The sequence below is a fragment of the Sapajus apella genome, unplaced genomic scaffold (assembly GCF_009761245.1).
Source record: "Sapajus apella isolate SASKATOON/1434 unplaced genomic scaffold, GSC_monkey_1.0 scaffold106, whole genome shotgun sequence".
Classification (NCBI taxonomy): Eukaryota; Metazoa; Chordata; class Mammalia; order Primates; family Cebidae; genus Sapajus; species Sapajus apella.
This window is the reverse complement of record NW_022437046.1, coordinates 4519636-4544606: the sequence shown is the minus strand read 5'-3', so window position 1 is coordinate 4544606 and position 24971 is coordinate 4519636. Positions and strand designations below refer to the sequence as shown.

General features: G+C 51.5%; 1 protein-coding gene and 1 pseudogene across 3 annotated transcripts; both read right to left on the bottom strand.

The window, feature by feature from the left end:
• Positions 1-2665: 2665 nt before the first annotated feature.
• On the bottom strand, positions 2666-19697 carry MOGAT2 (monoacylglycerol O-acyltransferase 2). Of its 2 annotated transcripts, none has more exons than XM_032259103.1 (6): positions 19482-19697; positions 17932-18110; positions 8295-8499; positions 7795-7969; positions 6962-7161; positions 2666-4370 (listed from the first exon to the last, which is right to left on the bottom strand). In XM_032259103.1, the coding sequence occupies exons 1-6, from the start codon at positions 19570-19572 to the stop codon at positions 4216-4218; spliced, it is 1005 nt and encodes a 334-aa protein (XP_032114994.1). In that variant the 5' UTR covers positions 19573-19697; the 3' UTR covers positions 2666-4215. The 2 variants fall into 2 exon arrangements, with proteins under 2 accessions (XP_032114994.1, XP_032114995.1); XM_032259104.1 differs by having other exon boundaries at positions 17932-18052; positions 19482-19548.
• A 2656-nt stretch (positions 19698-22353) lies between these two features.
• On the bottom strand, positions 22354-24366 carry LOC116537085 (annotated as a pseudogene). The gene has a single exon (XR_004262941.1). The product of XR_004262941.1 is annotated as a probable E3 ubiquitin-protein ligase DTX3 pseudogene (transcript).
• Between the last annotated feature and the right edge of the window lie 605 nt (positions 24367-24971).

The window sequence follows — 24971 nt, the reverse complement described above, 5'->3', positions numbered from 1 at the left end:
AAGTCTCTCCCTAACCCCCTATTTTGTGTGCTGGCACCCCTCTGTCTAGTGACCACCTTGTACTCCATCCTGGTACAGGCTTGGGGGTTACAGTCATTATTCTTACCTGCAGCTTTTGCCCAAACTCCTGCCCCCATCCCTCTGGGTCCCCTCTATACGGCCAGCTCAGTCTCTGTCTTCCAAGTCAAGCTGTCCTGTGCAGAAGCACGCAGCATCGGTGTGTCACAGTCTAGCCTCTGAGGCTCATCCACTATCACTGCAGCAGCCAGCCTCCAAGCTGGCTCTCGTGATCCCACCCCCAGGTATTCACACCCTTGTACGGAGTATGATCTGGACTTAGTGACTCACATCTAACGGGGAGGGTAAGGCAGAATTGATGGTGTGGGACTCAGAGACCAGGTCGTAAAAGGCAGTGTGGCCTATCTCTTTCTCTTGGCTCACTCACTCTGGGAGAAACCATGTCATTGGCAGCACTGTGGAGAGGCCCACATAGCAGACAACAGAGGCCTCCTGCCAACAGCTACACGAATAGGCTTGGAAGCACGTCCTGCAGCCCCACTCAAGCCTTCAGAGACCACAGCCCCAGCCCCAGCCTGGCTGCAATCTCGTGAGAAACCCTGAGCCAGAACCGCTCCACCAAGCCATTCCCAGACACCTGACCCCTAGAAACCGAGAGTCGATGGGGATTTGTTGTTTAAAGCAGCCAAGTTTTGGAGTGATCTGTCATACAGCGATAGATAACCAATTTAATCACCTCAGAGGCAAGGCCTGCGTCTTCTTCCCCTGATCCCTGCCCCAGGCCTAGTGTGGGCGGGACTGAAAGGAAGCACATGTGTGAGAATTCATTTACTCAACCAATTCCCACTCACTGGGGATGCTGAGGTCCTGTGCTGGGCAGTAGAGCTGGGTTGGATGGGGCTGAAGTCACCATAGATAAGAGCCTAAGGGGGCCCCCAGTCCATTGGGAGACAGGAAGTCTACTCATTTTGGGAGGCTGAGACGGGCGGATCATGAGGTCAGAAGTTCAAAACCAGCCTGACCAACATGGCAAAACCCTGTCTGTACTAAAAATACAAAAATTAGCCATGCATGGTGGTGCGTGCCTGTAATCCTGGCTACTCAGAGGCTGAGGCAGAAGAATCGCTTGAACCTGGGAGGCAGAGGTTGCAGTGAGCCAAGATTGCAACACTGCACTCCAAACTGGGTGACAGAGCAAGACTCCATCTCTTTTATTTTCTTTTCTTTTTTTCTTTTTTTTTTTTTTTTGGAACAAAGATGATTCACCATTCAACTTGATACCCCATCTCAAAAAAAAAAAAAAAAGAGATTCCTTTTTAAACCGTCCTCAAATTATCTTCTGGTCCTGCTGGATCCTGATCCCCTGGATTCAGACTGGTCCAAACCCTATCTTAGGAGCAATGGAGAGCCACGGAAGGAGGCTGAGTAGGGAATGACGCGGTCAGCTTTGTGTTTTAGACAGCTCGCTGTGGCCATGCATGAGGGATCAATGGGGGAGATGGAGAGGGAGATGGGGCAGAGATGTGAGGCTGAGCTGGGATCTTTGGGATATAAAATGTTGTTACCACGGTCACACAGCAAATTCCAGGGTGTGTGTGCCTGGGGTTGGGAGTGGTTGTGCTTCAGGCTATTAGTTCTTAATTTTTGGTAGATTGTTTGCAAAGATGGCAGTAAGAATCCCTGCATGTGTCCACACCCTTTTGTAATATAACATTGCTGCTCCTCCCATCCAGAGAGGGGTCCTATTCCTTACTCCTTGAATCTGCTGGATTGTGACTTGCTTTGACCAACAGAATGCAGCAGAAGTCATGCTTGTGAGGTGTGCCGCCTAAGACTTGAGTCCGTGAAGCTTTGGCTCTCACTTTTTGAAATCAACCACCATTGAATGCTAACAGACCAGTCAGTATAGAGAGAGACCCAGTGTCCATGTGCAAAGAGAGGCCCAGCCCTTTTAACATCCCTAGCTGTCCCAGCCCCAGCTGACCCTTTGGCTGGATACAGCTGCAAGACCCAAGAGGAACCACCCAGAGAATCCACAGAATTGTGAGAAGTAAAAACTCTCATGTTCTTCAACCATTAAGTTGCTGTTGTCTTTTAGACAGGGCTTCATTCTGTTGCCCAGGCTGGAGTATGGTGGCACAATCTTGGGTCACTGCCACCTCTCCCACGTGGGCTCAAACAGTTCTCCCACCTTAGTCCCCTAAATATCTGGGACTACAGGCGCAAGCCACCATGCCCGGCTAATTTTTGTATTATTATTATTTTTTTTTTGTAGAGAAAAATTATGTTTTTCACCATGTTGCCCAGTCTGGTTTCAAATTCTTGAGCTTAAGTGATCCACTCACGTTGGCCTCCCAAAGTGCTGGGATTACAGGTGTGAGCCACCATGCCCAGTCAGCCATTAAGTTTTGAAGTGGTTCGTTACACAGCAGTAGGTAACTACTATGGGTGGTTATTTATCTCCTTTGCAAATCTCACCCTTCCTTCAAGGCCCCGCCCACTTGTCATCCCCTCAAAGTCGTCCCCTCGGCTGTAAATCGTCCCTCCCTTCTCTGAACTCCATTGCTCCTTCTTCCTGCTCCTCTTGTGACCCTTATTCCACTCTGCCTAGTAGCATAATAAGAGGCACTTTCATGAGACATTGAGCACCTTTGTCACCTGGCTTCTAATTCACACACATACTACACATCATTCCACATAGGACAGGGAATAGCTTGTTATCTCACGAACTGAAGGTGGATGCTATAATATTTATGTCACAAATGACAAATCGAGGTTTGGAGATGTGGCTTGCCCAGGATCACTGAAAAGGGGCAGAGCCAGAGCCAGGACTGAAACCTAAGTGTACACTTCTCTAAGTGCCCCCATGTTGTGGTTATGGATGTGATCTGCTCTGTATCCCCACTAGAGGGTGAGGGAGAGTCACAAGCCCTGGTCCAACCCAGCCACCCTCCGTCCTCTCCCTACTGATGCATGTCCCTAACTCAGGAATCTAGAGCTCTGGTCAGGGAGTCTGTCCCCATCTTACCCCCCAACATCCCCACACCCCTGCAGACACATGCGCACATCTCACATCTGGTTTCCATTCTCTGCTGGCTTGCCTTGTGTCTTAACGAATTGACTCCACTTCTCTCCCAGCAGAATGGGGCCAGAGGTGGTAAGCTTAGGGTTGCTACATCAGGAAGAATTGATCAGCATGGTCTTCTCTGGCCCAGTCTCATCTAGCTTCTGGGAAGGTGAGATGGGGCCCCAGGCCCAGGCTGGGGGTCAAGGGTGAGGCTTTGACCAGCCCTCTTGATGGGCGGTAGAAAGAAAGAGAAGCGTGCTAAAATATAATTCTCTCATTTATTGAACTGACATTTACGGAGCCCCCTTTTTTGTGCCAAGGTCAGGGGCTGAAGTTACAAAGGATGAGTAAGAGGCGCCCTATGGAGCCCTCAGCCTATGTAATGTCAGAGCTGAGATTCAGAGTCAGTTGGGGAAACTGAGGCTCAGAGGGAGGGAAAAGAGGCCTGCCCACAGTCATACAGCCAGTTGGTAACAGAGCACAGTCCTCCCTACCTACCTTCTGAGTGCCTCTGGCTGCCACTCCATCACCCAGAGAACTCAGAAACTTGAAGCTACCTAGGGTGAGTGCAGGGGCTTACTGGCCACCCCTCCACTCCAGCATGGAGAGGGAGGACCTGGTGCCAAAGAGGGCTGATTCAGGGCAGAGGGCAGACTTTGAGGGTGGGAGGGAAGGATGAGGTGGAGGATGATGGGGCTTGTAGAAGAAGGGACTGGAGCTGGTGGCTTCTTTTGTGCTGCTACTCAAGGCCAGAGAAATAAAAACCTCGCTGTTCTATTTTTTCCCCTACATTTCCTTTTATAATATTTGAATGACATTACAACAGAGAACAGAGACCTCAGAAACCATTCTTTTCCAGCCCTCTCTCCCATTTTACTGATGAGCAGACAGAAGCCAAGGAGCAGGAGGCTTGCAGAGGTCTTGCAGCAGGAGTGCAGATTGCAGTGCCAGAGTCTGATCTCCTCTTCTGAGTTGCCCACTATGACTCACAGCCTGGCATGGGTTGGATTTGTAGGAGTCTGGGAAGGCTCTGCAGATCTGTTCAACAAATACCTCCAGGATGTCTTCTCAGAGCACAGCACCTCCTGCTGGGCTCCCTGATGTTGGCCCTGCCCTCTGGCTGGAGGTGCTCAGCAGAACTCCAAGTGTTGGTCAGCAGGGATGTTGAACTTAAGCTTGTGGGCTTCGAAGAGGTTGCACAGCTCTTTGATATAGCGCTGGTGCAGCTCGTTCACCTCCTCCTCCGAGGGATGCAGCGTCTTCTGTACCTCGATGGGCTTCCCCACTGCAAGAAATAGAGGTGGGCAGTGGCTTAGGGTAGGGAAGGGGCCCTTGGGGCAGGTGCCCACTTCCATGGTTCATCCCTGCAGAAAAGTGCTCTTACTGCCATTCCTTCCAACCCTAATCTTAGGTAATGAATTTTAAGACATTAGGGCAACTCCAAGATTCTGATATAACAATGGCTGGATTTTTTCTTTCTTTCTCTCCCTTCCCTTCCTCCTTTCCTCCCTTTCTTTCTTTCTTTAGTCTCACTCTATAGCCCAGGCTCGAGTGCAGTGGCAAGATCTTAGCTCACTGCAAACTCTGCCTCCTGGTTCAAGCAATTCTCCTGCCTCAGCCTCCCGAGTAGCTGGGATTACAGGCATGCACCACCATGCTGAGCTAATTTTTTGTATGTTTAGTAGAGAGGGGGGTTCACCATATTGGCCAGGCTGGTCTCGAACGCCTGACCTCACGTGATCCACCTGCCTTGGCCTTCCAAAGTGCTGGGATTACAAGCGTGAACCACTGCGCCCAGCCAACAGGTGGATTTCAATGTGTCAGGCAATGCACTAGGTGCTTTACATGAAATATCCCCTTTAATCCTATGGGTATACAAACCTGTCATTATTTCTGTCTGATAGATGAAGCAATGAGGCTCAGAGAGGTTCCCTGACTAGTTTGAGGTCACATAGCCAGGAAGAACCACTGCCAGGTTTTAAACTCTAGGGATGTGCCCTTCACCTTCAGGCTATATGATCTGGGGAGTCCAAGATGCCAAGATTGGAAGTGGCTGTATTTCTAAGATGAGAGGAGTTCATAACCCAGGCAGCTCTTCTTTCCCCTCTACCCCTCCACACTGACCTGCAGTGGCTTCTCTCATCCCAGGGAGGAATCAGGGAGGACCTGTCTCATCTCCTTTCTCTGGTTCTGCCTGGCTGGGAAGGCAGCTCCTCTGCCCTTTCCTCTTGGCAACAGCTCTGGAGGCAGCAGAATTATTAAAATTCATGAAAATGTTGCCACACGACACAGGGGAGTTCATGATGCAGGAGTTTACAAAGTCTGTGCTCAACCAGCAAGTAAATGGATGGATGGAGATGAAGTGAATGGACTTCCCTCTATAAAGTCTGTCAGGGGCCGGGTACGGTGGCTCACATCTGCAATCCTAGCACTTTGGGAGGCCAAGATGGGCAGATCACTTGAGGTCAGGAGCTCGAGACCATTGTGGCCAACATGATGAAACCCTGTCTCCACTAAAAATACAAAAATTAGCTGGGCATGGTGGTGGGTGCCTGTAATCCCAGTTACTCGGGAGGCTGAGGTGAGCATTGCTTGAACCCAGGAGTTGGAGGTTGCAGTAAGCTGAGATCGTGCCATTGGATTCCAGCCTGGGTGATGAGAGTGAAACTGTCTCATAAAAAATAAGAGAAAAATAAAGTCTGTCAGAGGAATGTGGTTAGAATCTAAGAAGAAAGCAAAAGAGATGTCCAAATAGCTGAAAAAATGGCCTTACGTCTATGGGGTTAAGCTCATGGTCAATTCTTACAGGAAAATCCCTCAGGATGTAATTTAGAGCCTATTGGCTTCTACTCTACATACAGATTTAACATACTTGGAATACCTGTTCACTATAAATAAGCCTCACTAGGTCCTCTCGGTTAGAATTAAACCCTCCTGGCCAAACATGGTGGCTCACACCAGTAATCCCAATACTTTGGGAGGCCGAGGCTGGGGAATTCCTTGAGATCAGGAGTTCGAGACCAACATGGCCAACATGGTGAAACCTGGTCTCTACTAAAAATACAAAAATTAGCCGGTCGTGGTGGTGGGTGCCTGTAATCCCAGTAATCCCAGCTACTTGGAAGGCTGAGGCAGGAGAGGCAGAGGTCGCAGTGAGCTGAGATCGTGCCACTGCACTCCAGCCTGAGCAACAGAGCAAGACTCTGAAAAAAAAAAAAAAAAAAAAAAAAAGAATTAAACCCTCCATCTCTGGCATTGTAAAAAGTCAGACAGATCCTAATTCAAACCTCAACTTTGTTATTCAAAGACAGTGTGATATTTTGGAAGTTACTTAACTTCTCTGAGCCCATTTACCATCAACGAATGGGGATAATAATTTCTGCCTTGAAGGTATGGCCGGGCATGGTGGTTCACACCTGTAATTCCAGCATTTTGGGAGGCTGAGGCAGGTGGATCACTTGAGGCCAGGAGTTCAAAACCAGCCTGGCCAACATGGTGAAATCTCGTCTCTATTAAAAATACAAAAATTAGCTGAGTATGGTGGCACGCATCTGTAGTCCCAGCTACTCAGGAGGCTGAGGCAGGAGAATCACTTGTTAGGATAAGCTGAACTGCTTCATTTAGGGCAGCCAGTGTAGTGCCTGGCACACACCAGGTGCTCAGCAATTGGTCGCAACTATTGTTCTTGGCACCTCTGTTATGGTTCCTAACCCAGACTGTCTGCTATTCTATCTGCTTGTGTGTTTATGTTTCCCAGTCTAGAATGTGAGCCCCATGAGGGCAGGAATAAATCTGGCCCGTCTCCTTGACCCCTTGCAGCACACAACCTGCCCTGTCCCTATAGCCTCCTCCCTCCCAGCTTGGTCTTTGACTTACCCACAGTGGTGATGGGCCGGCGGTAGGGTATTAAACCAAAACTGTACTGGAAGACACCACGTCCATGAAAGAGTGGGAGGGAGATGCCCATGATCTTCTGCAGCCGATTCTGGATACAGCGCAACCAGGAGCCAGAAGAATTTGGAACCTGGTCAAATAGGTCATTCTCCCCGAAGGAGAAGATTGGCACCAGGGGTGCCCTGGAGAGAAACAGAGGAAAGAGGGCATGTGGGAGGCCCCAGAGAAGGCACACAAGCTGAAAGACCTGTTAGGTTCCTGCAGGGGCTCAGCGACCAAGAAATGGAGCAGAGGACAGTGCCCTGGGCTGGAAATGGAGGCCTGGGTTATCTCCCAGACCTTCACAGCCCCATTATCTGACCTTGGGCAGGTCCCTTGCAGGGCCACAACTTTCCAGTTGCACCACAAGAGGTAGACCAGAACGCTTCAGGGAGTTCTCCCGGATATAAAAACCTGCATTGTTTTTCCTAGAAAAATATCTCCCATCTTGGCTGGCTCATGTTTCTCAATGATGTTTCACCCCAAGGGGGGAGAACATCTCTGAATGTACTCCAAATATCCTTCTTTTAGACACCGCTGGTCTCAGATCAAGTGCCAGCTTTGGGGAATATGTTCATTGCCACCTAGTTTCTTAGATCATTGAGTTTCCCTTGTGGAAACTTTTCTAGGTATTTGGACATAAGACATCAAAATATAATCTTCATTGTGAGTGGACTGAGAATCTCCCTGCCAAAATAGAATCTGCATTCCTCTCTGCCATCTTCCCATCCCAATCGCCAGGTAAACCCAGAGTGCTCTTCCCAGAGGCTTGATACCCGTGTGTCAGGGCGAGCCTGATGAAGCCCTTCCGGTTCCACAGTAACAGCTTGAAGGATCCAGGCCTGGCATCTAGGGCCTCCTGGGCACCCCCTACAATGATGCCCAGCAAGTTTCCACCACCCTTCCTGCTCAGAATGTGAGCAGCGCTCTCCTTTTCTGATGTGACCAACCCTGGGGAAAGAGAAAGGTGGGAATGTATGAGGTGAGGGAGCAGGGCCTGTGAAGTACATGTAGCCCATGAAAGAGATCACCAGCAATGCCTACAGAGGCCTGGGATTCCCCCACTGTACCCCATTCCAGCCAGGAGCTCCCTGAGTCCTCTCCCTTTTTGCAAACCCCTGTTGGACTCAGCGCCCAGCATGGTGCCGTAGGAAGTGCTTCTTGGGGCCCAGCCTCCGTCTCCTACTGCACACACTCTTGGAGGAAGTACAGAACTGTTGCAACCCCTCCAGAAGTCTGTCACCTTCCTGAGCTGCTCAGGGGTGGAAAGACTCACCTCCGGACATGATGTAATCTCTGAAGAAGGGGACCCGGAACCACAAGGTCAGCATCATCAGATGGGGGTGGATCCCGGGGAAGATGGAAGAGAAGCCGGTGCTCTCAGTGCACAGGTTGGCAAAGGCTCCGGCTGCCAGGACTCCATGGGGGTGGAAGCCCGCAATGTAGTTCCTCGAGGGGTCCAGCTCAGCAGTCTTGACCAGCTGCAGGGACGGCAACCTGCTGAGCCAGGGCGGGACCTGTGTGCCAACCCTGACTCTGCCACTCACTGGTGTGACCTTGGGAAACCCTCCCCTGAGCCTCCAGGTCTTCATCCATGTCTGACCACCTGGGTTCTTACGAAGATTCAGATACGGTGTGTGACAGCACCTGGTGGTACCATGGTGCTGGCCTTACCACAGACTTGATGTTAGCTTGGGTCAAATTGCTTGCTTCTCCTACAGGCTCCTCATCTGTGAAGTGGCAGTACAGTATTTGGCCCTGTCCCTGCTGCTCCGAGGGCTACTGAGAAGCTCAGGTATCATGGTGCCTGGAATTATTTATATCTACACCACCTGGACATGATGTAACCTGAAGTCATCAAAAGGCCACACGAGGGCACCACCATGCTGGAACAACCTCATTTTAAGAAAACAATGCTCCAGCCAGAAACGGTGGCTCATGCCTATAATCCTAGCATTTTGGGAGGCTGATGCTAGTGGATCACCTGAGGTCAGGAGTTTGAGACCAGCCTGGCCAACATGTTTGAGACCAGCTCGGTCAACATGGTGAAACCCCATCTCTACTAAAAAATAAAAATAAAATAGCCAGGTGTGGTGGTGAGCACCTGTCATCCCAACTACTGGGGAGGCTGAGGCAGAAGTGCTTGAACGGGGGAGGCGGCGGTTGCAGTGAGCCGAGGTTGCACCACTGCACTCCAGCCTGGGAGATAGAGCCTGGGAGACAGAGCAATATTCTGTGTCAAAAAAACCCAACAAACCAAACCAAACAACAAAAAAAAAAACTCCAAAAAACAAAAACAATGTTCCTTCATATCCATGGGTTCCACATCTACGGATTCAAACAAGCTTAGATGGAAAGTATTTAGAAAAAAATGGATTGTCGCACCTGTCGTGAATATGGACACACTTTTTCCCCTTATCGGTATACCCTAAACACAGTATGACCACTATTTCCATAGCATTGTATTAGGTATCATACATATTCTAGAGATGGGTTACTGTGTGTGGGAGGATGTGCCTAAGTTATAGGCAAATATTACATCATTTTATATGAGGGACTTGAGCATCTGTGGATTCCGGTATCTGTGGGGGGTTCCTGGAACCAATCCCCCTTGGATGTCTCGGAGTGAAATACTGATGCTGCAGATGTAGGAGTGAGCCTTCGTTGGCTGAGGGCCGAGTCCTGCTGGGTAGAAAGCGCATACACAGCAGGGGCAGCTCTGGCCCGTAGGCATGCTGTGGGCCCCTGTGGCTCTCTGCTCCCCCTCGCCAGGCCTTCATTGCCCCTTGGCCACTCTCTTTCCCTGGCCATCACAGCAACTTGCCTGGGCCTGGCCCGGCAAGTATGAGGATGTAGCAGAGTCCAACGGACATTGTAGTCTGGGTGAGACAGAGCTGCCGTCATTAGCAGCTTCTAGGTGAAGTGGGGTGAAGGTGAAGCAGGAGGGAACTTAGTTAACAAATGCTGCTCCTGGCCAGGTACTAGACGGGCTGTGCCAAGCAGCTGAATCTGCAAAGATGATCGCTGTGGGTGGTGATTGCAAGGAACCGTGGGGGCCATCCTTTTCAGTGCCTTGTGTCTGGGAGACTTGGCCATCAGAGTCCAAGGGTCCCCAGGGTTTCTGGCCCAATCCCACATGCCCCAATGGGAGGCTCCCTGATAGGACTGCCCCCGCCCTGCAACGTGCACTCCCTCAGGTCAAGGGCAAGCCTTTCCCCTCTGGCACAGCTTTGCCAGTGTAAAGTTCTTCCTGTCATCAAGCTGTGACTTTCAGCCACTGACTCCCTGAGGGTTCTTGTTGCTGCCTTTGGGGAGCAGCAGAGTCCTGGCTGCCCTCTCTCAGAGCAGACTGGAGACATCCGTAGGGCCTGGAGCCTGTCTGCCCCATCCAGCTGAACAGCTCCACATTCTCCTGTCCTTGACCAGGACATGGCCTCTGCTATTTATTTATTTATGAGACAGAGTCTCACTCTGTTGCCCAGGCTGGAGTGTAGTGGCACCATCTCAGCTTACTGCAACCTCCGCCTCCCAGGTTTAAACAATTCTTGTGCCTCAGCCTCCCGAGTAGCTGAGATTACAGGTTCATGCCACCACACTTGGCTAATTTTTTTTTTTTTTTTTTTTTTTGAGACGGAGTTTCGCTCTTGTTACCCAGGCTGGAGTGCAATGGCGCGATCTCGGCTCACCGCAACCTCCGCCTCCTGGGTTCAGGCAATTCTCCTGCCTCAGCCTCCTGAGTAGCTGGGATTACAGGCACGCGCCACCATGCCCAGCTAATTTTTTTGTAGTTTTAGTAGAGACGGGGTTTCACCGTGTTGACCAGGATGGTCTCGATCTCTTGACGTCGTGATCCACCCGCCTCGGCCTCCCAAAGTGCTGGGATTACAGGCGTGAGCCACCGCGCCCGGCCCACTTGGCTAATTTTTATATTTTTTAGTAGAGACAGGGTTTCACCATGTTGCCCAGGCTGGTCTCAAACTCCTGGCCTCAAGTAATCTGCCCATCTCAGCCTCCCAAAGTGCTGGGAATACAGACATGAGCCACAGTGCCTGGTGTGGTGGTGTTTCTTTAAAAACATACCTAGCTCAACGCATGGAAACACCTGTTTATACATTTTCATTCTCTTTTAGTGGGAGGGTGATTTTGCACCTCCATAAAGGCAATTTGACATTATCTACCAAAACCAAAAAATACAGCTGATTTTTTAATCCAGCAACTCCACTGCTAAGGAATTTAGCCTACAGAATTTCTACTTGTGCAAAATGACATCTGAACAAGGCTATTCACAGAAGCATCAGGCGTTGGTGATATCAAAAACTTGTCATTCACTCAAATGACCATCAGCAACACCTATTTAGACAAATTGTGAAACATCCACACAACGGACCATTGTGTAACCATAGAGCAGTACGGCAGCTTTTTCTGTCCTGACGGGAAAGAAGGCCCCAGCAGCTTGTTAGGTGAAAAAGCAAGGGGCAGGACGATGCATGCAGTGTTGCAACTGTGCAGAGAAGGGAGAAATACATGTGCTTTATGTGGATACACCAAACACTGGTAGTCATTGTTGCCTCTGAGGACAGGGACTCGGGAGATGGGACATGAGGTGGAATGAAGAATTTTCATACCTACCCTTTTGTAAGTTTTTAAATTTTTTTTTTTTTTTTTTGAGACAGGCTGGAGTGCAATGGCATGATCACGGCTCACTGTAACCTCTGCTTCCTGCATTCAAGCGATTCTCCTGCCTTCCGAGTAGATGGGACTGCAGGTGCACACTGCCATGCCCGGCTAATTTTTTTATTTTTACTATAGATGGGGTTTTACTATGTTGGCCAGGCTGGCCTCAAATTCCTGACCTCGGGTGATCCACCCGCCTTAGCATCCCAAAATGGTGGGATTACAGGCATGAGCCACCACACCCAGTCAGCATTTTTGAGTTTTGAACAAAAGGTATTACGTACTGTAAATAAACAAGTAAACAAATGCATGCATGAATAAATGATTATGGAATCACGAATTTACTTTCTGTCTCTATGGATTTGCCTGTTCCATACGTTTCACGTACATGGAATCATACTATATGTGGCCTTTGCATCTGATTTCCTTCACTTAGCATGTCTGGAGGTTTATCCATGTTGTGGTGGGTATCGGTACTTCGTGGCTTGCTGTGACTGCATACTATTCCATTTTATGGATATTCTGCATTTTGGTTGTGCATTCATCAGTCAAGACATTTGTGTGGTTTCACCCTTGGGCCATTGCAAATAATGGGGCCAGGGGCACTGTGTACAAGCCTTGGTGTGTGAAAATGTTTTCAATTCCTTGGCAGGGGGCACAGGGGCACTACTTTTAACCCCAAGACGCTCTTCAGTCCTGTCTAAAAGATCACGGTACCACGTAAGGGCCCTCTGGGAGAGGGCATCTGGACCTTGAGTGGGAGGGAGGACAGGGGGACTGCTATGTCTCTACCATGTCTGTCCAGTCCTATCTCTCCACAAATGACCTTGTGCTCTCTCATAGTCGTGGGCAAACTGAAGATCCTCGAGAACCCAATGTCCTAATGGCTTCTTTATGGTTCACAAAGCAGCCATGCTGTTAGCTTGTTTAACGCTCACCCTGGCCCTAGGGAGGCTGGCTGGAGTAAGATAGGCCCCATTCGACTGTTCAGCAAACCGAGATGCAGAGACCTGCCCTAAGCCACACAGATGGCTCTGAGTTCTGCCACCTCCTGCAGAGAGCATCAGAGAGAGAAAGAGAGAAAGTGAGTGAGCAAAGCGAGCCCAGAAGCCTCTGTTCCAGACCCAGGGAAAGATCCTGGCACTCAGGACTGTCTTTGGGTCCTTTCAGTTGCTAGTCAGACTTGGAAGGTCCAGGGTTCTCTCGATTCCTTTCTCCCGGGAGAAAGTGGCTCCCGCGTCAACAATCTGCCCCGCAGTGCTCCAGGGCCTGGGGTGGGGCAAGCCTGTTCATGGCCTATTTATGTGCCTAGATTAGTTGGTGGGTTAAAAACGCTGGGCTTGCAGGGTCTGATTCAGAGGGTCTGATCTGGCCTTGGGCATCTTATTTGTGACAAATTTCCTAGGGGATTTGGTTACACATCAAAATTCCAAAATCCCCTTTCAGGTTCAGGTGGTTAGCTCTCTGTGTGTGTATGTGTGTGTGTGAACGAGTGTACTTCCTTGTCTCCCCCCATCCATCCAGCTTAGAAGGATGGAAAGGCTTGGATATTCTCCCTGGCCCTGGCTGTAACTCCCTGTGGCCCTATGGGCTTTGGCCTTCCCAGTACTCTCTATAGATAAGTTATCAGTCGGTCCTTGCCCTGCCATAGTCACATACTCATTTCACAGACACACTTTGATACCCATGGACATACTCCCTCAATTGTAACATGCACACTCTCCCTGCCTACTTTAAACAGTTTGAAATTAAGATCTACCTTTCATTTCTAATTGGAACTTTTTCTCTTAGTGGTGCATGAAATACTGGCATGTTTTACTATTGAGGATGTCTTAGAGTTGAACAAATACAGGAAGTGCCAGGCCCTGAGAGCTGGAAAGAGTAGCAGAGGTGGTAAACTCTCCCAGCACCTACTAGATGCCAGGCATCTTGCGTAGACCAACTTGCCTAACCCCCTGTCAACTGTATGAGGGAAGTGTCGTATCACTGCCCCCATTTAACAGATGAGGAAATTGAGACACAAGGTTCATTAACTAGTTGTAGGTCATACAGCTAGTATAGACTCAGAGCCAGGGTCCCCAGAAGCCTGGCTCCACCCAGTAGGAGCCCTTAGTGAAAGGGGATTCATGGGACAAGAGGATGCACTCCAAGCAAGAGCGCCAGCACAAGCTGTGTGGCTCATGCCTAGGCAACTCGGATGGCAAGGGGAGGACAGGCAGGTGAGGGGTGGGCGGAGGCCTGGGCGGGGGCCCAGAGTGCAGGGACTTGCAGGCTGCAGCAAAAATAGACTTTAAGAGCCATGGGAGTCACTGTCACTGCTGTGTTCACTCGTTTTATGAGGATTATTCCAGCCGCAGTGTGGTGGATGGACTGCAGGGGGCATTGGCAGAGTAGAGTCGACGAGATAAAGAGATATGTGTGGTCAGGACTTAGGCTGGGGGAGGAGAAATGAGTCAGGCTGGCGGAGTTTAGAAGGCAGAGCCCAGGCTTTAGAGAAGTGGTTCTCTACCGGGGCGTGTGTGTGTCCCACCCCGCTCCTCCCCCTCCCCCAGCAGAAGACATTTGTTAATGTCTACAACATAACAGTGAGGGATAGTGCTACTGGCATTGAGTGGGTAGATGCCAGGGGTGTGGACAGCCCCCACAACCAAGAATAATACAGCCCCAAATGTCAGTGGTGCCCAGGTGGATAAAGCCACCTGGAGAGCTACCTGGCTAGGGGGTGCAGTGGATCAGAATAAGGTGGGAGGAACCCAGTCCCTGCAAGGCAGCCCTGGGGCTAAGAGAACCACTGTGCTCTGTGCCAGCTCTCCCTGCCCATGGCAGAGGTAAGACTCCTGGGAGGGTCCTGGAGATGTGCCCCAGCTCCATATGAGGAAGACTTCCCAGGCAGAGCCTTCCTATAACCAGGCGGGCCATCTCAGAATGAAGCATGCATCCTAGATTGTGTAAGCTGGGGTTTCTGTCCTGGGTGAAAGTTGGCCACCTGAGTCTCACTGACTCGGGTTAAGAGACCCCAGTGTGCTGAGAGGTGGCAGGTAGGAGGTCAGGCACTAAGGCCCTAGAGGCGCCTGGCAGGCTGCAGAAGAGCTGAGGCTGTGTCACAGGTGTGGGTGGGTGGGGTCAGGGAGGTGGCCTGCACGCTGCCCCAAGCCTGGCTCTGACAGTGACAGGCACGATGTAGGCAGCATTTCCTAACAGCAGGTCACAGCCCTGGCCACAGCCCTTGGTGCCTAAGGCCTTGGCCTGTGGAGACAGCGTTCGCTCTGGATGATGAAATCTTCAGCACCGGGCTAACCCAGCGACTGGGTGGGTCTTCAGTTTCGGGTGGGAACAGCTCCTCCCACATAAAACATTGCCTGACCTCCACCATTAGCTCTTTGGGGAGCTGACTGGGTGACTTTAGAAAGCTCCAAGGCCCAGAAACGGTTTCTGAATTTTTCTTGAAATTCCATCACCAGGCACTAGTTCAAAAAAAAGACACGCTAAGAACTGATAAAAGCTCAGCAATCATTGGACGGCCACATTTGTATGGCAGGGGAGCACAGAGATTTGTGAATGTGAGAGGAGCTCAGCAGAGCTGGGCCTCCCTACTGTCTGCTCACCCCACGATCCCTGCAGGGCCTGGGCACTGAAGGTGTGTGGGAGGGTGGGCAGGTCTGTGGAAAGAGAGTCTGCAGGCCACAGCCCCACCCTGCAGGCCCAGCTTAGGACAAAGTCAAAGTGACCATCATCCCACCCTCTGCTGGTCACTCAGTGGCATTGCCCTTGGCAGGTGGTGCTGCAAGGGGCCTGCAGTGAGCAAGAATCCCGGAAAAAACAACAACAACAAAAAAACGGTGCACATAGAATTTCTGCAAATCCAGGCCTGTGTCCCACCAGTGTCAACAGTGCTAAGGTTGAGATACCCTCCTCAAGAGCCACCTGGCTGGGGAAGGAGCAGGATGGATGTTGATAGGGTAGGCACGGAGCTGCTTCAGCATTTCTGCCAGACCTGCAACAGGAAACGCTCCAGGTGCAAAGAAGGCCAGCTGCTGTCTTTTGAGGCCCTTGGGCTGGCTGAAGACACCCCGGGAGATAAGCAGTCCCAGGCCTGCGGGATGGCCTCCAGTGGCCACCACTGTCTGACCTGAGGATCTCCCCAGCCTCGTCTGCAGGCCTGCCTTCTGCTTTAGCCATGCTGAATGTCAGGCTGTGGCTCAGGACTCACCCTGTGGCAAGTGTCTGGGCCTGTGCTTGTGTGGTTGCCTTTTCAGGCTGCTTCTTCCCCCCGGTGAGCTTGGGATGCAGCTCTGGAGCAGGAAGTGAGGTCAGAGCCAGAACCTGCTCCAAGGTTTCTTTGGCTTGGTCCCTGATGTCACACACACCTCCCCAGGCTGGCCGCAGCACACTTTCCCAGGGAAACTCTGACCTTCCTGGCACACAAGAGGAAGCCCAGGCTGGAGAGAGGAGAGGCAGGAAAGGGAGGTCAATCTCAACGTGCAGAGGTTCTGGGATGGGGATGAAGACTCTGCCCGTGACATGTCCATGGTTGGTCCTAGAACCCAGCAAGCCCTAAGTTTCTTTGCTGACAAGACCCAGGAGGGGGCCCTGCAGAGGAAGCGCATATGAGGGGCAGGGGAGACTGCCCCCTCCTGGGTTCCCCAGGCTAGACCATGCTCTGCCCTTTCACATCTATCATCCCTTGTGAGCATGGCAGTTTCTGCCAGCCGCTGCTCGCCCTTTGCCCAGCACCTCCCTTGCCCTTTGCCCTGGAGGCCCTGCTCACTGGGCTGTAGAAACTCCTGCATTCCAGTGTGGCTCGGCCTTTGCTAGTCCTTCATGGACCTCAGGACTCTCAGAAGGAAGCAGGGCAGGAGCCCCCACCACCCTGCATTCCCATAACTCAGACAAGTTGCTTAGCTTTGGTGGACTTGCTTTCCCTGCCCCTCCCCTTTTTCCAGCTGGAGACCTTGTTTCTGGAAGGACAGGAAGAGGTAGGGCTCCCAGACGGGGAGGGAGAAGTCATTGCAGGTGTTGAGGTCAGAGCAGCAGGGCTCTAGGCTCTCAGAGTCCTTCCCAGATTCAAGGTCATGTCCACGTCTCCTCAGAGTCCCACTGCCTCAGGAAAATAATACTACCCGTTTACCGAAAACCTGCAAGGTGCTTTACCTGATTCACCTCATTGAATCTACACAACCCAGTGAGGTATGTGGCATTATCCCCATTTTACATATGAGGAGACTGAGGCTCAGAGAGACTAACTTACCCACAATCATATAGCTGGTATGGTATGGGAAGACCTGGGGTCAGAATCTTGTCTGCCCATCTCCAGGGGCTATATCTTACCCCTTTCTTCTACTTCCAGAGGAGGGCCAACTGCCCCTGCCTGTCCCTTCTCTTCATCCCCACTGCCTGCCCCATCCTATTCATCTGGCCAATAAACCATCACTGCCTGGCTGCATAGATCAAGGCTTTAGAATGCCTGGGATTCCACTGAAGGAGTCAAAAGTCTCAAATCCAGGGATCTGCTCTGGACACATCTTCAAGTCCAGGGCCAAGTGTCCACAATGAGCACGAGGTGACAGGAGTTGGAAAGCCAGAGATTGGAAAGCATGCAGAGGAGGAGGGATCAGTATACTACTAGATACATGGGGAAAGAGGCTCAGAACAGGATAAGGCTTTGCCCAAAGATACACTACATGCCAGAGTTAGAGGCAGGGTAGGATCTGAGAACAATTCAGGGCTCTCTCCCCTGTCCCTTTATCCACAGTCAGTGTACACACTTAGAAATCTGTAAAAGAACTTGCTGTGTGAACTTGGTGACATTCCCTCCTTCTCTGAGTGTCAAGCCTCCTTTTCCGGTGAATGTTAAGTGTGAGGCTAGATGGTCCTTAGGACCTGTGAGTAGGACCTGTGAGTTTATTACCTTCACCCCCAAGCCTGGGGTGCTGATGGGTTTGTGCCTTTAAGATACATAGGCGTGCCTCACACCATATACCCCGTGGAGCTCCTTCAAACGCTGGACATTCATCCATCCGTGTATTGGCCCCACATCCCTGCAGATGCGAAACTGTGATGGTAGAGAAGCTGGACTCTTTTCCAGGTCACATAGTAGCGGAAGCCCTAGCTCCTGCCTCCCAGCCCAGTACTCTCCAAATGCATGCAGGGCCATACTCTCTAGTGGAGATGAGAGCACTCAGGCCATGACCACACCCCAGCCAACCCCCTCCCCTACCCCAACCAGCCTCAGTACTCACCGAGATGGGGAAATAGTCCTTCATGTACTTCCACATGGTCCAGCACCTGACGGCCTGGACGCGCCGACCCCCCTGCCGCGGCTTGTCTCGGTCCAGGTACCACCAAGCTGCGTACAGGACACTGAGGAGCCAGAATCTTGTAAACAGGAGGGCTATGAAGCCCGCAATGCAGATCTCAGCTGCGGAGGGAAGAAGGAACTGTTGGCAGATCAGCCTGGCCTCCAGGAGCCCCAGAGCCTGCCCTGTCCCTCTGGCTCCTGCCTCATGTCTGTGGCCTCTCTGAACTATGCAGTGTTTCCAAACCCTGCTGAGCTCCGGTTCCTTTGCTTCCAGTGACCAGTGACTTTTGTCGTTGAAAGGGGGAGGGAGGGAGGACAGGGATGTGTAAAATGTCGAACAACTCTTAGAACAGAGATGCAGCTCGACTAGAAGAGATGCTAGAGCAGGGTCCTGGAGGGCCTGCTTTGGCAAGGGGGAGTTTTTTAGCTACAAAAGTGTGGGGGAGTTTCTGAGGAAGTATGTGTGTTTGTGTGTGTGTGTGTGTGTGTGTGTGTGTTTGAGAGAGAGAGAGAGAAAGAGAGAGAGAGTCAACATTTTAACAACCAGGAAAGTGGTATCTGTGTATGGGCTGAACCCCAGCCCTGGAGGCAGCAGTTCCTACCCTGTCTGGTGCCAGCAGATGAAAGGAAAATCCCACAGATTCCCAGTCATTCTCTCTTCCCAAGCCCCAGATCCAGGCCCTGCTAGAAAATGTTACCTTCGGCAGAGCTGTTGTTTGGGCAAGGGTGATCTCTCTGGCCACAAATCAGTGGTGGGGTGGGTTAGGAGACATGCCCATGCCCGCCAGTGTGAGCCCAGCCCAGGGCCCAGGCCAGGTCTGTGCTGAGCAGAGGTCAGCCCATTTCTCCATCTCCTCCACAAGAGCCCTGCAAGGCCAGCACTGTTGTCCCCTTTCTGCAGAGGGTGAAGTTGAGGCTTGGAGAGGTCAGGCATGGGCTGGCCAAAGTCATGCCACTGGTCAGTTGCCCAGCTGAGTCTGACTCCAGGTTTCCTGGTGCCCAGCATGCCCACTCCACAGTTCACTCTCAGCCTGGACCTTCTCCCCCACCTCCTGTTCTTCCCCTGTTTCTCTCGCTTACCCTACTACCAGCCCTGGTTTCCTCCTCTCTGAGAGCACGGAAGGAAAATCCCTCCTCTCTGAACAGGTTGCAGAGCCCGGAACTCTCCCATCATCACCCAGAGGCTTTCCCACACCACCTGGCAGCCTGCAGATTGGTCTCCATCCAAGTGCCAAAGGAGAACCCACAGTGTAATCCAGGAAGGGTAAGTAACCTGTCCAGAGCCACAGACGGTGACTTCTACACCATTCCACCCCCAAGAAGCCTCTGGGCAAGCCCAGGAGTTCTCTCTGGGCAGGAGCTATGAGTGCAATAAAGGCCCCTTTAAGATAAATGTCTTCTTCACCATCAATGCGCCACATGCACCTGGTGTGGCTGCTCTGCCCCACCTGAGTGCAGTGGTCTCCCACCCCACAGTGCAGCCCAACTTACCCAGTGCCAAGAAGGAGAAGACCCACTGTAGGACAGCAAAGGTCTGCAGCCTGCGCTCCCACGGCACAGACAAGGGCGCAAACTCTACCATGCTGGCGGGTCAGCCTGGCTCCCGCAGATTCTCTGAGCTCTGCTGTGGTTGGAGGCACCCACAGGCTTTTGTTCCTGCCCCAGGTTGTAGAAGTGGGCAGGGAGAGTGCCACACCCAGCCCAGCCCAGCCACAAGACCTCTTTGCCCCTGCTGAGGCAGGGACTTCTTTCCTACAAGAAACCTTTGAATCTACCTGCTGGAGCCTGGCTAAGGAAGTAGGAAGAGAAGGGGTTGTATAGCCTTTATCAACCTTCTCAGGCAACGCCTTATATGCATGGCTACCTTTCCCAGACAGCCTCGTTTATAGACTGGCCCCGTCTTCCTTATTGGCCTCTCTGTTACTTTCTAGCCTCATTCTCCTCTCCGCAGTTTCCACACAGCAGGAGAAACTGCTGGACTATGAATGTGTGAATGTTCAAGTTTGGGAGTGGAGCCAAACTGTTTTCCAAAATAACACTTCAATTTATAGTCTCCCCAGGAAATGAAAGACCCCCCCACCATGGACCCACTCTGACACTTGGTGTGGTCAGACTTCTTTTCTTGCAAGGGTATAAAGTAAGACCTAGTTTTATTCTTGATTTGCATTTCCTGATCACTAATGTTGAACATCTCTTTATTTATGTTGTGAACCTGGGTGAGGTTACAAAATGCCTGTTATCTGTTGAGCCATTGCTTCTAGATTGGCTTTCAGCAGGCTAAAGTTTGGTTTAGAGGTGTGTGGCTCTGTACCTTTGAGCAGAGAGTAAGGAGTATACAAAGATCATGGGCTAAGGACACAGTGAGTACAGAAAGAAAAGCAAAAATGCCCGGTGTCCATGTGTGTCTTAGCAGGGCCAGTCCATGGGCATCACTGGCGTGCAAGTTTAGTGCAAGGAGTGAAGCCATCTGTGGCACCGGGGGCAAAGCTATCTCCAACATCGAGATCTTGGGTTAAGGCGTGTCATCTGAGGCAATGGCACCTTCAGAGGCGAATTACAAGGCAAAGGCAATGTCATCTGGGATGCGGGACAGGTGTGTCCTTTTCATGGGGACCCACTGGAGTTAATGTGGGCCTCAGCACTTGTCATAATTGGTGAAAACAGCAGTCTGCTGAGTATTCGGGGCCTCCGATTGTAAACTAATGCAAGCAGCCAAGGCAGTAGTGATAAGACCCACCATTGGCAGAACAGCGTGTGGCTGCACCTGACAGGGTTTGTTTTGGGTGGAAGTTTGGGTTCAGACGGGTCCCAGATCAGATGAGCAGCTGCCTGGTGTAGGGAACAATCTATGGTTATGAGTTCCAGGAGAATATGCATCTTTAATCTGTCCCCTAACTCTTGAGGGATGGGAGTGAGATTGAAATTATAAAAATAGGTTAAGACCTGGGGTAAACTCAAGATCTTTAGTTTATTTATTGTATTGGAATTGGAAAAGAAGTTGTTTGAGGACATCATTAAAGCCACCATTGGGACCTGTCAAGGACATGAAGGTTCTATTGGATGCCTCCTCCAGGAGCCCAGCATAGTGTATTCTAAGGAGTGAAATGTGTGCCTTCATAACTATTAGTAATGTCTATAACTCGGAAGGAAACAAGCAGTGAACTAGCAAGGCCTTGCATTGTGTTCTTAGTATACATGGAGTTATGTGATTTTGATTTATACTTTGGATGTCTGTGAAATAAGAGATTCCCAGAGTTTATTTGTTTTTTACCTTGATGGGAACAATTTTTAGGTAGTGGCCCAATAATTAATAATGAATGTGAAGCTGGCCATTTCTTGGCCAGGACAGCCAGTGCTAGGATGGCTCCCTGAAGTTTGACCAATGTGTTTTTTCTTGGGTTCTATCCTTCATCATCCTTGCTAAGGGTTGGAAAGCAACAGCTCTCCACTAAGCTGCATCACGTGTGATGGTTAATGATGCCATTTCCAAAATCCATGAACTCCCCTTCCTGTTCACTCAGTTAACACCAAAGGGCTTCCTAGATAGCCAAGGGGCCTGGGGGAGGGGTGACCTCCTTCAGCACCCTGGCATCTGGCAAGGGACTGAGAGAATGAGGAGGCCACCCCCTCCTGCAGGTGGAATATCCCAGAGGGCCCAGGGTTGGTTCCATCGTGTCTTAGGGAGGCCTTGGTAGCCGAGCTGAGCTTGTGGGGTGATGTTCCCGTGACTTAAAGCATAATGGGCAACTGGGTATGGAGGGTCACAGTCTGTGAGAGCCTCTACTTCCAAAACAGCCCATAGGTAGCCAGTCATTTGTTGTTTTAATGTGTCCCTGAGGCCAAGAGGGACAATATCTTGCATGAGAAGCCCTGAAGCAACTAGTGACCATCATAGCTGACCCAGAGACTCCAGTAGGCATTGCAAGAGCTTGCCAAAGTCTTACAGTAAAGGAGTTTTTGAGATTACACACAGACGAGTGCCTGTTGATTTCAATTTAGCAATAAAATTTGTCAGTGAGAAAAATGTTGCCACCAGAGCCCAAAAGTATTAAGAAATATTGGGCTTAAATGTTTTGAATGTATGTATCAAATGCATTTCCTTGGAGTAGGACTTCCTTGATTCAATGTTGTATCTATATTCCCGGAGAAGGGGATTGTCATTAAGATCTTGTCTGCAAAAATTGTGTATGGTGACAAAGCTGTGGAGGTCCCCCATGGGTACCCTGGAAAGGCATATGGTGTCCCCTCAGCAGCAGAGCAAACTTCAGCTGAGAGGCTGTTGGAATAGGCACTAAACGGACCAGGTCAGCCAAATATATCAGAGCAAAATATTTACCACCTGTTGATTGAATAGAATCAGCAATTTTTTTTAAGAGTTGCATATTTTACTTTATTTTTATTAAATTAAAAGCTACAGTCTGGCAGCGATTCCAGAACAGGGTAAGGAGGTTCCTCATAGGGGTCAGAGAAGAGTGGAGAAAGAGACTGATGGAGACTGAGACACAGGCGAGAAAGGACAAGGTTGAGGGCGAATCTGATGAACACAGGCAGCCGGCTCCATGGGGGGTGGCGGGGAGCTTACATCAGCCAATTCCTTCTCCCCTGCACCCCAAGTTCAGCAGTGGAGCATTAAGTGGGGGTGGTGGGGGATCAACAGACCCTCCCTTCCCCATCCTAGGTCCTCTCTCAGCTTGGTCATGGAGCACAGCACATACCAGAAAAAGCCAAGGGCAATGGAGGGGCAGGGAAACCGGGAGTATATGTACATGGGGAGCAGGGAACAGGGCCTTGGAGGTCGGCCTCTGCCAGAAGGGAGTGGCTCACACTGCACTGAAACACTTGGCCAGTGGAGGACGGGGGAAGGGATTGCCCCCCTCCCACTCTGAACTCCCTTCCCAATTAGACAGGTCCCCTACAGGTGTGGTGTCGGGCGCAGGGGACAGAGAGGAGAACAGAGGCTTCTGCTGGATCCTAGTAGAGGTGGACAGCAGGGCCTTGGCAAACGGGATGTCTTTCAGTCATCGGTGATACCCTTGGCTCTCAGCTCCTCTTGCACCCGGGTCAGGTAGGTGGGGTCCGGGTACCCAAACAGCTGAGGTCCCCCTGTGCAGCTGGTCTTGTGGTGGACGTCGTTCCAGGTGATGACATTCGGTCTCCCTGTGGTCATGGACGTGCTGATAGTGAAGGTGAGACGCTGGTCAAACGCCTTTCGGAACAGGGTCAGCACCTTGTTGCCCTCAGGGCAGTCCGGGAGGTAGGCCACCCATGTGGTGCCAGGATACCGAACTCCTGGGTTTGGGTGTTCAGCCCCCTGGACACTGGGCAGGAAGACGTACTGGATGACGATGGTGCCATACTTCTCATAGCTGGACAGTAGGAGGGTGGCGTCCTTAGAGACCAGCATCCGCCCATTCTGGGGCTGGTTGCCCACCAGCTGCCCATAGAAGCGGCCACACATGGGGCAGGCTTTTTTCACCTGCAGAGCCCGGGTGATGCAGCCCTAGCAGAATGAATGCCGGCACTTCTCCAATGTCTTGGCGTTCTGGATCTCCCCCAGACAGATGGGGCAGGTGCTCTCCTGCTCTTCTGCCTCCTCCCGAAGGCGAGGAGGAAGAGGTGGGGGCAGTGGGGAGGAGGAGGGGGGAGCCCCCGAGCCCCTGGGGGCAGAAGTGTGGCTGCTCGGAGAGGGGGTGGGCCTGGGCGGTGCATCTCAGGGTGCTCCCCACCACCCCCTAGAGCCAGGCAACCCATCAGCTCCCCTTGCCTCTGAGCTTTCTTCAGCTCTTTCTCTGCCTCTTTTAGCAGCCCCTTGAGAGCCTTCCCGGCTAGGTAGAGCCCATTGGGAGGGGCCAGGGGAGGGCCCTGTGGGGAAAGCTGGAGAACATAGATGTCAGAAGTCTCGCCATCTATGAAGATGGACACACGGTGCTTCTCCCGAAGCTGGGCCAGCCGAGCTGGTGTCTCCTTGCTCAGGAAGTCCCACACAGGCTTGGGGACAGTCACTTTCTTCTTGCAGGTGCCTCCACAGGCTGCCATTCTGGACAGGAGGAACGACATTTGATCCTGAAGAGCTTAGAATTGGCATGCAGGCTCACTCCTTTTCCCCTGCTCCCTACTTGTAGGCCGTGTGACCTGGAAAGCCCATGGAAGATGATGGCAGCAGAAATCCTTCTATTTCCACTCAGCTGACCAGGCCTCTCGTCAGCACCACCATTGCCGGTCACATGACTGAGGCTGTTGCTGGGATGACGGTCCAGGCCTTAGCAACAAGGGGGGGAGACCCCGAGAAGGTGGGGGGTTGCAGGGGGTGCAGGCTGATGGAAAGGGAAGGAGGGAGGACAGCACCCCTTTTCCCCTCACAGGTGATAATCACCGTTCCCTTTGACCCCTCTTTATCCGCAAGCCCCTGCTCTTCCTCCCCAAAACAAAAATGGAGGAGCTGTCCCAGTCTTTGGAGGGAGGGGGTGGCGTCACGGAACTGAGGGTAGGAGGTTAAACCCCTGGAGACGCCACCCTTCTCGCTCCCGCCTGCTGGCGGAGCACTCTCCCTTTTCTTTCCCAGCCAGCTGCATAGCAGCTCCCGGGAGCTGGTGGTGGATGAGGGGGTGAAGTGTTGGTGGGTATATGGGGATTCGGGGGGAGGGCGGCAATTTTTTGAATCCTTATGGTAGAAGGGCCTTTGAGGAACAATGTCGGATGGGGAGAGTCATAGTAAAAAGAAATCATTGGTTCTAAAAAATCCAATCTGGGCTCGCTGTCATAGGAGCCCAGGAAGGCCTGTATGCCGTCCCGCTCCTTATAACGACTGCAGCAGATCCAAGAAGAGGTTCAGCTTCTCCACCATGTCATTCTCCTCCTGCTTACCCTGTTGTGCAGCCTTGTCGGCGAGCAGAGCGAATTCCACAGACAGGCCTTTCAGAGCCTGCTTCAGGGACGCCCGCGTGCTGCTGTTCAGAGCGGCTCAGGAGGGCAGCGGGGTCG

Excerpts from the sequence above, each read along its gene's own strand:
- MOGAT2 (XM_032259103.1), bottom strand. The coding sequence starts at position 19,572 with ATGGTAGAGTTTGCGCCCTTGTCTGTGCCGTGGGAGCGCAGGCTGCAG. Across the intron at positions 18,111-19,481 it reads CTTCTCCTTCTTGGCACTGG|CTGAGATCTGCATTGCGGGC; the intron begins GTAAGTTGGGCT and ends TTCCCTCCGCAG. Across the intron at positions 8,500-17,931 it reads AGGACTATTTCCCCATCTCG|CTGGTCAAGACTGCTGAGCT; the intron begins GTGAGTACTGAG and ends CCGTCCCTGCAG.